At 37.9% G+C, this 15,121-nt stretch overlaps 2 protein-coding genes across 9 annotated transcripts in view; one reads left to right on the plus strand and one right to left on the minus strand.

The window, feature by feature from the left end:
* Positions 1–39: 39 nt before the first annotated feature.
* On the minus strand, positions 40–12,048 carry LOC126412825 (zinc finger protein 593 homolog). Its single transcript, XM_050082650.1, has 3 exons — positions 11,778–12,048; positions 11,590–11,690; positions 40–256 (listed from the first exon to the last, which is right to left on the minus strand). The coding sequence occupies exons 1-3, from the start codon at positions 11,865–11,867 to the stop codon at positions 40–42; spliced, it is 408 nt and encodes a 135-aa protein (XP_049938607.1). The 5' UTR covers positions 11,868–12,048.
* Positions 12,049–12,235: 187 nt separating this feature from the next.
* The window catches only part of LOC126412823 (AT-rich interactive domain-containing protein 2-like), a 323,653-nt gene continuing 320,767 nt past the window's right edge, over positions 12,236–15,121 (plus strand). For 4 of the 8 annotated variants that reach the window (XM_050082640.1, XM_050082644.1, XM_050082645.1 and 1 more), the window contains exons 1-2: positions 12,239–12,672; positions 12,788–12,881. In XM_050082640.1, the coding sequence (XP_049938597.1) occupies positions 12,581–12,672; positions 12,788–12,881 (186 nt within the window). In that variant the 5' untranslated portion in view covers positions 12,239–12,580. Of the gene's footprint in view, positions 12,673–12,787; positions 12,882–15,121 lie in introns of all 8 variants that reach the window. The other 4 variants (XM_050082643.1, XM_050082642.1, XM_050082646.1 and 1 more) reach the window with 4 other exon arrangements.

Here is a 15,121-nt window from a genome sequence, read left to right on the forward strand (position 1 = left end):
TTCGATTATTTTTCTAAAGTGTTCACAGAAATGACTATTTTAATCAGTCATTCTGTCACCAGATTCAACATAGGTATCATCTCCTGTACTCTGTGTTTCAATCTTCCTTCTCTTGGGAGGTTGGTAGTGGCCTTTGCCAGCAGCTCTCTCCGATTCTTCTACGGTGTATGGCTCCAGTTCAAGAGCTTTCAGCCTACGCTTGTGAACTTTCGTCCGGAAATGATCAGTCAGTGCAGATTCATCAATGAAATACCTCCTGTGAAAAAAATTGAAGGCAACAACGATAAAATTAAAAAGAAAGGAGAGAAGAGGTTAGTGTTTTATACACGTAACATGGAATTTTTTAATGATGTTACAATCAGAGCATTACACGCATTGAAAGACTGTAAATTAAAACAAGAATTGGCAAATTTCCCTGCAGATGGTTAATTACTAATTTTAAAGAAAATGAATTCGTTTTAAGAACAGAATTGCAAAATCACCGAAAGCTGCTGTAATGTGTATTTTTTTTATGGGTAACTAGTATCAGTCATGTGCCCATCTTTAAGTCACTTACATAAGAAAAATGTATAAGAAAAGCATATTCCAAAATAGTTAACCTGAACTATTGTATATAGCAGATACTCATGGGTACCATTATATCACGTTAAAGGAAGGTTCCACAGCATCAAGTACACAATTATTATTACTTACAGCATCTATGATTTAGGTGAAAATACAAAATGTTTAAAGACATTAAAAACACAGTATACATGTTATAGTTACCTGCCACTATACATGCATCAATTATAATTATATGCATTTTCCATTAGTCAATAAATGCACAAATGCACAAACTGACAGTGCACTGCAATGTTCAGCATACTGCCTCACCAAAATTTTAGCAAATAAAACTTATGAAATACTGGAAACATGCATGTGTGATGTGACTTTTGTGTACATCTAAAATCTGTCTTCATATGTATACTATTGTTTTTAATATATTTATGCTTATTGTATTTTTAGCCGTACCATTTAGATAACTATAACCATTATGTACTTTATGCCACGGAACCTTCTTTTACCATGCTATAGTGACACCCGTAAGTATCTGCTACACACAATAGTTCACCAGAATTAGTTCCACAAAGCTATTTTTTATACATCTTTGTTATTGTGCACACAATTTAGAGATAGTCACTAAATGAAAACTGAATTTCTGTAAATAAACACACATTACAGCAGCTTTTGGTTGTTTTGTGATGTCATGCTGTAAATACATCCACGTGATGAATTCACCTTTTCTCCCTTCTTTTACAGGAGAATGTGTGCGGAGTACAGAATGGAATTTCTACCATCCATATAATACACCTCCAAGGATAGAAGCATTGTAAAATAACTAAGATCGATCTTTTTATTGCAATATAACCAATTAGTGGAATTATAGGCACAAGTAAATAATTCTTAAATGTTTCATGTAGGCCTAACCAAATCTGACTATGCATTAAAAAGTGATAAAATACAACGAACGTTTGCATGTCAATTTTTGGCAAATATGGCTTAGGGCTACAGTACACATCAATCAATTTTGGCAAACTTATTTCCGTATTGAAATTCACTGACTCCACCAATGCTCCAGCAAATTATTACATTCCAAACTAATCTAGTACTCAGGCTATGCTACAAGTCAGTGTCAGCACATTTAGTTTTTTTTTCCAGTCACCAAATAAATACAAAAATCAGTAACCAACCTTAAAAATCATAACAGCCAGCACAAGAAAAGTTATTCTGGCACTCTCCATATTAAAAACCAGTGTAAACAATCTATTTTCTGCCAAAATAAAACAGATCCAGTAATTTTCTTTGTTTGCATATACTATCTCGTGCTATGACAAACGTCAACAAATAGTCAACATCTATACACAATGCAAGAGCTGCTGAAACTTGAATGCTTTTTAGCACAGAAGTCCCAACAGTACAAAATTTTAGTACAACACAGGAAGATCTGCAAAGGATTGACACTTTATGCAGAGATTGACAGTTGATCCTCAACATAAACAAATATAACATATGACACATAAATGGACAAAAATATCAGTTATTGTACGATTAGAAAATTGCTGTGCAATCACTAAAAACAGTCACATCCACTAAATATATGATGATGCATGCACAGCTATTTAAAGTGGAACAAATATACAAAAACTAATTCCAGGCAAGGCAGATATCCATTGGGAGAACCCACAGAAAGTGCAGTCCATCCACGAAGGAGGTAGCTTTCAAAACCCTCATTGCACCGATACTTTAATATTGCCCATCAGACCGGGATCCATACCAGAAAGGCTTGATAGAGGAAATAAGAAGATCCTAAGAGGAGCAATGCATTTTCTTACAGCCTTATTTAATAAGCATTAAAATATCGAGGGGATGCTCTGCCAACCCCAGTCGCAAACGAGCAAGGTAGATTCTGCATCACTGTGTGTTTTACCGTTAAAGTTCAAGAACTGACGTTCTAATAAGAGTCAACCAACTGCTTTTGCCTACATCTCACACAGACACACCATGAAGGCAAAAGCAGAGAGATTCAAGCTCACATGGAGACTTACCACCACAGTTCTTCTCTTGCTATTGCCAGTCCATATTTTATATCCCCTCTACTTTCACCACTGTCAGTTATTTTGCTGTCCAAATAGTGAAACTTGTCTATTACTTTAATGCCTCGTTCCCGAAACTAACTCCCTCAGTATCTACTGACTTAATTTGACTGCACTCCATAATAGGAAAGGTGGAAGAGACAGTGGTCATAAAATACCCTCTGCAACACATTGTAAGGTGGATTACAGAGTAATAATGCATACGCAGACATAAGACATAGCCAGCTGATGAATAACAACTAGCCTGTAGAAAGAAAAATAATAAATGACAACAGCTGTCATAAAGGTTATATGCTTATTTTAGTCCTTAGGTGGCCAACTAAAGAAATTAGTGTAGACGACAATGGTGGTAATAATAACAGTGGTACTAATAATAATAATAATAATAATAATAATAATAATAATAATAATTGTAATAATAATTCCTGTGGAGGCCCGGGAAAAGAATAGGCCTCCGGTATGTTCTGCCAGTCGTAAAAGGCGACGAAAAGAACAAACCACTAATAGGGCTAACCCCCCTTTTAGTGTGGTTAGTTGGTTCAGAACAGAACTAAAGAAGCCTCGGACAAGCGCCGTCATGGTCAGGGACGACGCTTGAACCCTATGCCCTCCCACAATGGTAACAACACTGCTAGCCAACTGGAAAATGATTCAAATCCAAATAGAGGTGTTTTGCAGGATATGCTTCCTGCAACCACCCTAGAAGGAAAACAAAGACAGAGGATGAGATGGTCAGATGAAGTTAATCGACACCTCATGTTCTGTTATTACCAAGCAACAAACCTAGGAACCAACACAACTGGATACAGATCACAAGTATACGCAACATTTATTACCAGATACCCAGAATTAAAATTTTTAACAGAACAACGATTAGCTGATCAGATCCGTGTAATAATCAAAAACAACAGGATACCCCAGTCAGAATTAGAAAACATCAAACAACAAGTACAACAAATACTGGAACAAAATAATGTGCAATCAGAAGAAGAAGAAAATGCAGTAATGGACTCAAACATCCCAGAGCAAACAAACAAAGACCAACACGCATCAATTAAACAATCAGAGGAAAACGAAATCTTAAGACAGCCACCAGAACAAGCACAAATAGAACACGAAGAGACACACGTGTTAGATATAGAAGAAAAATTTCAGCTGACATATATAGAATACAAAGACACAAATACAGACATTAGACCATTCTTGCATAGACCGCCAAATAACCCACAAGTCGAAACAATAAAAGCTATCAACACAATCATACACAACAAAATAAATGAAAACACAACTATGGAAGAGTTACAACTACTGGTTTATATAGGAGCACTCACTACACTAAATATACACACTAGGCAGAGAACAGAACCAACCAACACACAGAAGAAACCCACAAAACCAGCATGGCAACACAGGCTACAGATCAGAATAGAAAAACTGAGAAAAGACATCGGACAGCTAACACAATTTATAAGAAATGAAATGTCAGAAAAAAAATGAAAAAGATTAGGTAAAATCTCACAACAAGAAGTGATAGAGCAATTAGATGAAAAGAAGCAGAAATTACAAGCATTGGCCAAACGACTTAGAAAATACAGAAAAAGTGAAAATAGAAGGAAACAAAACCAAACATTCAACACAAACCAAAAGAAATTTTACCAGACAGTAGATAACACACACATTAAAATAGACAATCCACCAAACATAACAGACATGGAACACTTCTGGAGCAACATATGGTCAAACCCGGTACAACATAACAGGCATGCACGGTGGATACAAGCAGAAACAGACACATACAAGACGATACCACAAATGCCTCAAGTGATAATTTTGCAACATGAAGTCACCCAAGCAAGTAATTCTACTCACAATTGGAAAGCCCCTGGAAAAGATAAAATAGCAAATTTATGGCTAAAGAAATTCACCTCAACACATTCACATCTAACTAAATTATTTAACAATATAATAGAGGGACACATTCCACGCGGGAAAAATATATTTAAAAACAAAGATGATGTGACTTCCATACGAAAGCCCTGGCAGGTCGATAGAAACACAGACAGACACATACATACATACATACACACAAAATTCAAGCTTTCGCAACAAACTGTTGCCTCATCAGGAAAGAGCGAAAGAGAGGGAAAGACGAAAGGAAGTGGGTTTTAAGGGAGAGGGTAAGGAGTCAATCCAATCCCGGGAGCGGAAAGACTTACCTTAGGGGGAAAAAAGGACGGGTATACACTCGCGCGCGCAGGCCTGAAGAGCAAGTTCCCATCTCCGGAGTTCCGGAGATGGGAACTTGCTCTTCAATATATCCTCTCTTCCCGTTACCCACCAGGCCTCAATCTCCGCTAATTTCAAGTTGCCGCCACTCATACCTCACCTGTCATTCAACATCATCTTTGCCTCTGCACTTCCGCCTCAACTGACATCTCTGCCCAAACTCTTTGTCTTTAAATATGTCTGCTTGTGTCTGTATATGTGTGGATGGATGTGTGTGTGTGTGTGCGCGCGCGCGCAAGTGTATACCCGTTCTTTTTTTCCCCCTAAGGTAAGTCTTTCCGCTCCTGGGATTGGAATGACTCCTTACCCTCTCCCTTAAAACTCACTTCCTTTCGTCTTTCCCTCTCCTTCCCTCTTTCCTGATGAGGCAACAGTTTGTTGCGAAAGCTTGAATTTTGTGTGTATGTATGTGTCTGTTTGTGTTTCTATCGACCTGCCAGCGCTTTCGTATGGTAAGTCACATCATCTTTGTTTTTAAATATAAATTATTTAACAGTTACATTGCAGACCCATACACATTCCCTGATACACTTACACATGGAATAACTTATCTGAAACCTAAAGATCAAGCAGACACAGCAAACCCAGCTAAATATCGCCCCATAACATGCCTACCAACAATATACAAAATATTAACTTCAGTCATTACACAGAAATTAATGACACGTACAACACAGAACAAAATTATAAATGAAGAACAAAAGGGCTGTTGCAAAGGAGCACTAGGATGTAAAGAGCAACTGATAATAGATGCAGAGGTGACATATCAAGCTAAAACTAAACAAAGGTCGCTACACTATGCATACATTGATTACCAAAAAGCTTTTGATAGTGTACCCCACTCAGTTACTACAAATATTGGAAATATACAAAGTAGATCCTAAATTGATACAGTTCCTAAACATAGCAATGAAAAATTCGAAAACCACACTTAATATCCAAACAAATTCAAATAATATCACACCACAGCCAATACAGATTAAGCGTGGAATATACCAAGGAGACTCATTAAGTCCTTTCTGGTTCTGTCTTGTTCTGAACCCACTATCCAACATGCTAAATAATACAAATTATGGATATAATATTACTGGAACATACCCACACAAAATCACACATTTGCTATACATGGATGATCTAAAACTACTGGCAGCAACCAATCAACAACTCAACCAATTACTAAAGATAACAGAAGTATTCAGCAATGATATAAATATGGCGTTTGGAACAGACAAATGTAAGAAAAATAGCATAGTCAAGGGAAAACACACTAAACAAGCAGATTACATATTGAATAACCACAGTGACTGCATAGAAGCGATGGAAAAAACAGATGCCTATAAATATCTAGGATACAGACAAAAAATAGGAATAGATAATACAAATATTAAAGAAGAACTAAAAGAAAAATATAGACAAAGACTAACAAAAATACTGAAAACAGAATTGACAGCAAGAAACAAGACAAAAGCTATAAATACTTATGCTATACCAATATTGACCTACTCATTTGGAGTAGTGAAATTGAGTAACATAGACCTAGAAGCACTCAATACACTTACACGATCACAATGCCACAAATATAGAATACATCACATACATTCAGCAACAGAAAGATTCACATTAAGCAGAAAAGAAGGAGGAAGGGGATTTATCGACATAAAAAACCTACATTATGGACAGGTAGACAACTTAAGAAAATTCTTTATAGAACGAGCAGAAACTAACAAAATACAAAAAGCAATCACTCATATAAATACATCGGCTACACCACTGCAATTTCATAACCACTTCTACAACCCTTTAGATCACATAACATCAACAGATACGAATAAAGTAAATTGGAAAAAGAAAACACTACATGGCAAGCACCCGTATCATCTAACACAGCCACACATCGATCAAGACGCATCCAACACATGGCTAAGAAAAGGCAATATATACAGTGAGACAGAAGGATTCGTGATTGCAATACAGGATCAAACAATGAACACCAGATATTACAGCACGCATATTATTAAACATCCCAATACCACAACAGATAAATGCAGACTTTGCAAACAACAAATAGAAACAGTAGATCACATCCAAGCGGATGTACAATACTAGCAAATACAGAATACCCCAGAAGACATGACAATGTAGCAAAAATAATACATCAACAGCTTGCCTTACAACATAAACTTATAAACAACATGTTCCCACATACAGGTATGCACCACAAAATTTACTGGAGAATGATGAATACAAATTATACTGGAACAGAACCATTATAACAGATAAAGCAACACCACATAACAAACCTGACATCATACTCACCAATAAAAAGAAGAAATTAACACAACTAATCAAAATATCCATACCCAATACAACAAATATACAAAAGAAAACAGGAGAAAAAATTGAAAAATACATCCAACTGGCTGAGGAAGTTAAAGACATGTGGCATCAGGATAAAGTTGACATACCAATTATACTATCAACTACATGAGTCATACCACACAATATCCACCAGTACATCAATGCAATACAGCTACATCCAAACTTATATATACAGCTACAGAAATCTGTAATTATTGACACTTGTTCAATTACCCGAAAGTTCCTAAATGCAATGTAACATATACCATACAGTTGAAAGGAAGTCACACTTGATCAAGGTCCGTGTCACCTTCCATTTTTAACCAGACATAACGTCTGAGACAAGAAAGAAGTAATAATAATAATGATAATAAAGGTAATGTGATTGTATGTTACATAACATTCACTACCAAGTAACTAACTGTGGAATAAAATAATACATACAAAGGATTCCAACTTTTCTGCCTTAAAAGAAAGTTGTTGACAATTACAATTTACCAAGACCACAGAATAACCATGTTCTGACATCGCAGCAAAATCATCGAGATATCTCACGGAACACAGATATATGGTCAGCAAGTTTGAAAATCCAAGTTCAGATGAACAACAAATTTGAGGACATCAGACAACTACAATACAATGCCACAAGATATGAGCCTGTAATAGCTATAAATGGAGAGGTCTTGAAGCGCAAAACCAGTCATGGTGGTTTTTATTTTAACAGAATTAAAAGCAAATTTTTGGGCTGCTGCTATATTAGCTGAATGTCTCAAATCAATCAACTACTATGAATACCTGATCATTACAATTTGTAGGGCTGTGAAATGGAATGATTACGCTGACGCGACTTTTGATTCATTGGTAGGATACTGGAAAAATGTAGTCAGTCTACTAAGGAGATTGCTTACTAATCACTTGTGCATCCCACCTTACAATATTGCTCAATTGTTTGGGACCTAAACCAAATAGGACTATCATGCAATATTGACACAGTTAACAGGATGAATCAATACCGGAGCCCTGCTTCATCCTGTAATGTAACAATGATGTGGCACATAATGTAATGCTGATGTGGCAAACAGAAAAACACTAGAACACTGACAATATTTCTTTTGCACCTGTATTAGTTTCTGGGAAGTATGTTGTGGTGACAGACTAATCTGCAGCATAGCCTGAAGTCGTGGTTAGGATGAAAGGCGGCAGTTTGGTTGGGCCATTGAATATATACAAAAGAATGCAGCAAGATGGCCACAGATTTATTCGGTTCATTGGGAAGCATCATGGAAACGTTGAAAAAAGTGAATTTGCAGATGCTTGAAGATAGATGGCAATTATCCCATGGCTGCCTACTTACCAAGTGAGTGTAAAATCTAGAGCTATTTTCGTCATCCTATACAATGAGGTGACAAAAAGCATGGGATACCTCCTAATATTGTGTTGGACCTCCTTTTCTCTGGGATAGTGCCCAAGTCAATACAGCATGGACTCAACATGTCACTGGAAGATCCTTGCAGAAATATTGAGTCACGCTGCTTCTATAACAATAGATAATTGCAAAAGTGTTGCCCGTGAAGGATTTTCTGCACGAACTGACCTCTCCATTACGTCCCGTGTCAGGCAATCTAGCTGACCAAATTATTTGCTCGAATTGTCCAGAATTTTCTTCAAAACCAATTGGGAATAACTGTGGCCCAGTGACAGTGCGCATTGTCATCGGTAACAATTCCATTGTTGTTTGGTAACATGAACTCCATGAATGGCTGCAAATGATCTTCAAAAAGCCGAACGTAACCATTTCCAGTTAATGATCCGTTCAGTTGGACGAGATGACCCAGTCCATTCCACACAAACACAGCCCACACCTGCCTGCACAGTGTCTTGTTGACAACTTGGTTCCATGGCTTCGTGTTTCTGCACCACACTCGAACCCTGCCATCAGCTCTTACCAACTCAAATAATGACTTATCTGGTCAGGCCATAGTTTTCCAGTTGTCTAGGGTCCAACACATACGGTTGCAAGCCCAGGAGAGGCACTGCAGGTGATGATGTGCTGTTAGCAAAGGCACTCACGTCAGTCGCCAGCTGCCACAGTCCTTGAACACCAAACTGTCCTAATGGATATGTTCACGTACATCCGACATTGATTTCTGCAGTTATTTCATACACTGCTGCTTGTCTGTCAGCGGTGAGAACTCTACGCAGACGCCACTGCTCTCAGTTGCCTGAAATTTGGTGTCTCTGCACACTCCTAAGACTATGGATCTCTGAATATTTAAGTCCTTAATGATCTCCGAAATGGAATGACCCAAGAGTCTAGCTCTAACTACCATTCTATGTTCAAAGCCTGTTAATTCCGGTCATATGGCCATAATTACATCAGTCACTTTTTCACATGAATCACCTGAGTACAAATAACAGCTCCACCAATGCACTGCTCTTTCATACCTTGTGTACACAATACTACCTCCATCTCTATATGTGCATATTGCTATCCCACGATTTTTGTCACCCAGTGTATATTGTTCCTGCAGGAAATGCGTAGGCAATATCACACTCATTTTAGCATTCACAGTGGCATTTAAACAGACTTTCTTTATAGTGAAATTTAAGGAATCACTCTTTCTACACTCCAACCATGATTGGAATGGGAGGAAACCACAAAATCTGATACCACAATGGCACAGATGAGGGAGAGCAGGGAAAGAGACGAGCAATCTCTACGTATACATTCACAACCACTACCTGTCCTCTAGTACTTCTGGAATCATCAAGAACATTTTTTTTTTTTTAGAATACTACTGTAACCCCAATACTCAGTGTTTTCATTGTGTCAGTAATATATTCATTACTTTAATCAATATGTGTATACGTAGAGCTTTTCCTTAAGCTCTATGAGGAGGACATGAACACTGCTTCATCACTCATTCTAGCACTAATACAACACACTGAAAAGAGTCATCATATACAACAGTGGTTATTATAATGCCATGGCACATAGCGATATTTTTCTGTAAAGACACAGAACACTACAGACATTTACCGATTTTCAATTAGAGAATTAAATATTCAAACAAAAATTTTCTTATAGTATGAAGGTAATATAAGTACTTAGTATTTATTTTTAATGTCTATATTTGAACAGTTGAAAACACCTGCTGACTGAAGTGGCATAATCATTACGTCACTGAACATAGTTCAAGAGGACACCAATCCACTATTTATTTCTCAGTGGTGGGACAAAAAAGTGTGCTTCAGAAATAAACTTAACTGTCACTAACTCCTCCAGATACAACAGCAATCTAAGGTTGTTTACACAGCACTCTTCATTACAGGTATCAAATAATTATTTCCTAATTAAGTTGTAAGAGTGCACTTTTAGCTTGCGCAAGAAGTTCAATTAATAACATCATGTAAAAATCTGCTCAAATAAGTTATCAAGCAGTATGTGTACCATTAGTTCAGGGAGGCGGGTGTGGGGAAATGGTTTAGGAATCAGCAGCAGGTGCCCTGGATGTGTACAGTAATGTAGAGCAAAACTATGTTAGTTATGTGGAGCACATAGTGTGTATCTCAGATATTGTTCTACAATAGGAGCCAACAGAGTAAGACTGTGCAGTTGTTCAGACAAAGACCTCATATGTAGTAGGTTTCAGTTACTTTGTTCAGACACCTTGATCTGGTTCTCCTAAATCTATCTAGAAACTACTGGAATGGATTCTTCATCAGTGCTGTGCCTGACCACCTGTCCTATACACATAAAGCACTGCCCTAACCTCATAAAAGCATACCTGTATATTGTGATTTATTAGTGTGTGTGTTTTATGCTATTAATTTTCAGTCTCCTAAGATGACAAATCTTATACCATTGCAAAATTAACGCTGGATAAATAAATATGTATTCAATCATTAATATGAAATCAGCTACACGACTTCTGAGTAACCTGCTACTCTATTTCTGCCTTTTCATTTTTCACAATAACAGTGGAGATGATGACTGATGGAAATTTATTTCTGGGCACTCTTAAGACAATATTTACATCGTAATTAAATTTCCTCCAAAGTTACTATACGATCTTCATGTCATTCAACTTTTGTTACTACATACAGAAAGATAGCCTAAATTTATCATATTACACATTAATTTTCGCAACTTTGTAGACTTAAAAAGCATAGCAATTTCGTTGTTTAGTTTTAAACATTTCAGTCATCTGAGTTCAACTGTGTACACATTAAAAACTGCAATACAAAAACTACTAATCTTCTAAACAATAAGCATTTCTAGCGGCATGCAACTACTGAGAATGTTACTCACGCGCAATGCAAACAATAAAACTGTGCATTTCCAGGTTTATCCAAATCTATTTCTTGATTTAGTAGCAGTTTTGCATTCTTTTCTTTCATATCCTCATCAATCTGCAATTACAACCACGTGTCATGGTTTAATTTTTAATAGTCATTTTTCCATCAATAACCTTAAAAGACAAACTGACGCTTACTAACCTCATCAAGGTCTTTCGTTCGGCGCTTCGTTCTCCATTTCTTCTTCAAATGTGTATCGCCTTTATGATATTTTTTCCTTTTATAAGTCATTGTTTGGCTTCGAAATACTTCAGCGTGTCTGACGATATCACAAAAATTCACAAAATCAGTAACTCTTCACAGAGGCTATAATTGCTACTGACATCTGTGTTCAGTGTACGAACTATAATTTCATCGCGCTCTGTACGCCGAGACGGGAATCGACGTTATGGACGCGTTGCTTGATGTCGCAGCGTTACTAACGGTGGGGTTTAATTAGACCTAGACAAGTTTTATAACACAGATTCATTGCAAACTACATTTTAAAGTAGAAATAACTTGTATCTGAGTATCTATCCGCCGTCTTTGGGCGTAATGGCCGACGCCATTTTGGCTTGCAGTGACATTACACATAGGAAGAAACGTGCCGTTACGTGTATGTAACATTTTTGGTGCATATTTGTGATTATTTTGGTGCAAAGTACTAAACTGTGCGCCATGGAAAAGTTACGGACAACGTGTGAGTGGTTGTGCCGTGTACTGGACTCGTGCTGTGTGCTTAATATCGGACAGAAGTAAGTTGCAACATTGGGAGTTAGAAATCCAGTCAACCCTACGTCTGCGGGAGTCGAACAATACCCTTCGTCGGTTGAGCCCCAACTGCTATCTTACCGTGGTGTATCTGCTCTTCGCTGCGACTACGTCACGCGTATCGGGACTCTAAATGGATTCACGTAGCGTAGTAACACGTGTGGTGCAATAAACAAGAGTGTTTCAGTGTTAATATGGCCAAAATTCTTAACAAGGACCCAGTCACATACCAACGGGAACGTGACAGTTTCATTCGAGAACTTAGGCAATTCCACGAAAGCCGTGGGTAAGTGTACTTTTATTTAAAATTTATTAAACATCTTTGTATGTTTGTTTGGGTTTCGCATGTATCTATGTTAAGTTATTCATCGTAATACATTATAATGTCTTGTTGTTTTCAGGACTCCATTTCGTAAAATACCGAAGATTAACGGCCATGAAATAGACTTATATCTTCTTTATGTACTGGTTACAGCTCACGGAGGATGGATAAAGGTGAGTATACTAAGCAGAACGTGGCATTGTGTTTGTATTTACTTTGCGGTGCATATCTGAAGCGGACTCCGGTTGTTTCGATACATTATTATTGATCATCAGTTTGTTTTGGCTAGTTGGTATAGTGTTTATATAGCAGTAATGTGCTTAAAATGTGTGATATTTTTAAATTATTACGTGTTTGATGTTACTGTCGTATAGTCGGTACTGCTTTCTGAATACTGTCCCTTTTATTTTCTCGTTTCGTTGATTGTAATTTTTTTTTTCAAATTTTAACTTCAAAGTCATACTTGTTCGGGAATTTTAGTTAATTGTGTATTTGTGGCCCATGGACTTGCAGCGTGTGTCGAATACATCGTTTGTAATACTAAAAAGATTTAAGTTTTTTCCCTCTCTGTTTCAAGAATTGTAGCGAATGCAATCTTGAGTTATGTATATTTTGACTGAACGTGGTACAGATGCATTTTTTCTATGCTGAAGTGGAATTAGAAATATTTGATTTCTCAGCTAGAATGGCCATAAGTACGGGATTTTTTATTAAGATAACCACAGTTATTGTAAGATTATTTCAGATAAATCGTTTGACAAACTCTCGGGTGTACTTCTACCCAGACCGTAAACATGGCGTATCGTGTATATTAATTTCACCTCATATTCCAGTTGGCAGGAAAGTAAAGTTAGTTTACTTCCTGTAGAAACGTTCTAAGCTGTCATTGTTACCGAAAGATCGTAAACTTATGTGGCTGCTGTTGTACGACCCAGCTGTTAAAATCGATCCAGGATTAAAGTTCGGAAAACATTTTGCCTTTGCAAAAGGCATTGATTATGGAATTGATATTATTTGCAGCTGGGATCATTACATAATAGAGGACTAGATCTCCCAGCAAAAGTGAACTGGAGGGATGCGAAGCAGGTAGTGGATGTTGCTGTGTCTATCCCTTGGCTGGCGTCTGTTGCATACAGAGCTGTGTGTGACAGCGCTGCGGGGTTGTTTTTGGTGGTCGCGTGTTCGCCACCACGTGCTCCCTCCCCCTCCGACTGACTGTTGAAGGTGGAGTGACGCAAGGTCATGGTTCACCTCCCACCACCAACACTCCGCCCCTCCCGCGCCCCCCACCCTTCGGGTGACTGAGGAAGCAAGCGCGTATGTGATGTGGTCCGTTTGCGTGCGGGATTCCTGGTTAACGTTCAGGAGTGGGAAGACTAGTTAGCATACACAGAAGACTGAAGTTCCTTAAGAAATGACAGTCCGAAAACAAGTTTTGGCTAGGGACTGAACCGGTGTTGAGCACTTCATTCCGAGCACAAAAGAGACAATTTTCCTTGAAGATTTCCCTTCACTGTGATGACCGTGGACATAAATAGGAAACAGCTCGGATCCAGGTGCACTGATAGAAGGATGGGCGTCTTCTGTCGAACACATCAACCTGTTGAGGGAAAGTTGATTATAAAGAAATTTAGGCAAAATTAACTTTCGTACTCCGCCCAACCCTTCTGTTCTACTTACGTCCTGATGCGTCTCTTGTCTTACATAGAGTCGACATTTTTAATAAGTTTATTTCAGCCCAGTGTCACCCCACAGTCACTACTCATCATGATTGTATTAAATATGGAACTGAGGCTGGTTTTTTCTTCGTGTTGTTCTTGTGAAACACGTTTTCGCAAAAGCAGTAATCGTAACGAAGAAAGATCAGAGCTTAAAATCTCGATCAAGATTATAACATGTGAACCACTAACAGATCAGGACATTGCTGAGGTAATTGCCCAGCATTCACTCCATGTGATACAGGGAAGCCAAACCGGTGCTCATCAGTAAGAAATTGGGATCGCACATGCATTCGTAATGCCTCACTCCCTGAACACTCTCTCTCTCTCTCTCTCTCTCTCTCTCCCTCTCTCTGTCTCTCTCTTTCCGGAGAAAAGCTGCGACATAATACCATTAATTTGACAGTGATCTGATCGCTAATGTTGCACAGGCAATGATCTTATCTGAAACGATGCTTTTGTTTGTGATAAGGGATCTGACATTTCAGTTTCATAATATCTCAGCTTACATTAAGCCAGCTTGAAGGCATGAAGATATCTTTTCGCAACAGAAAATATGCTTTCAGTGCAGAACAGACTTTGGTATATGCGGCAGAGCCAGTTAAGTTCTCGTCTATTTGTATGTTATTTTGATAACATGTTGAATGCAACCCGGAGTACGTTTACATGACTTGTCGAGAGCTGCGTAACTCATA

Source organism: Schistocerca serialis, chromosome 7 (assembly GCF_023864345.2).
Source record: "Schistocerca serialis cubense isolate TAMUIC-IGC-003099 chromosome 7, iqSchSeri2.2, whole genome shotgun sequence".
NCBI lineage: Eukaryota > Metazoa > Arthropoda > Insecta > Orthoptera > Acrididae > Schistocerca > Schistocerca serialis.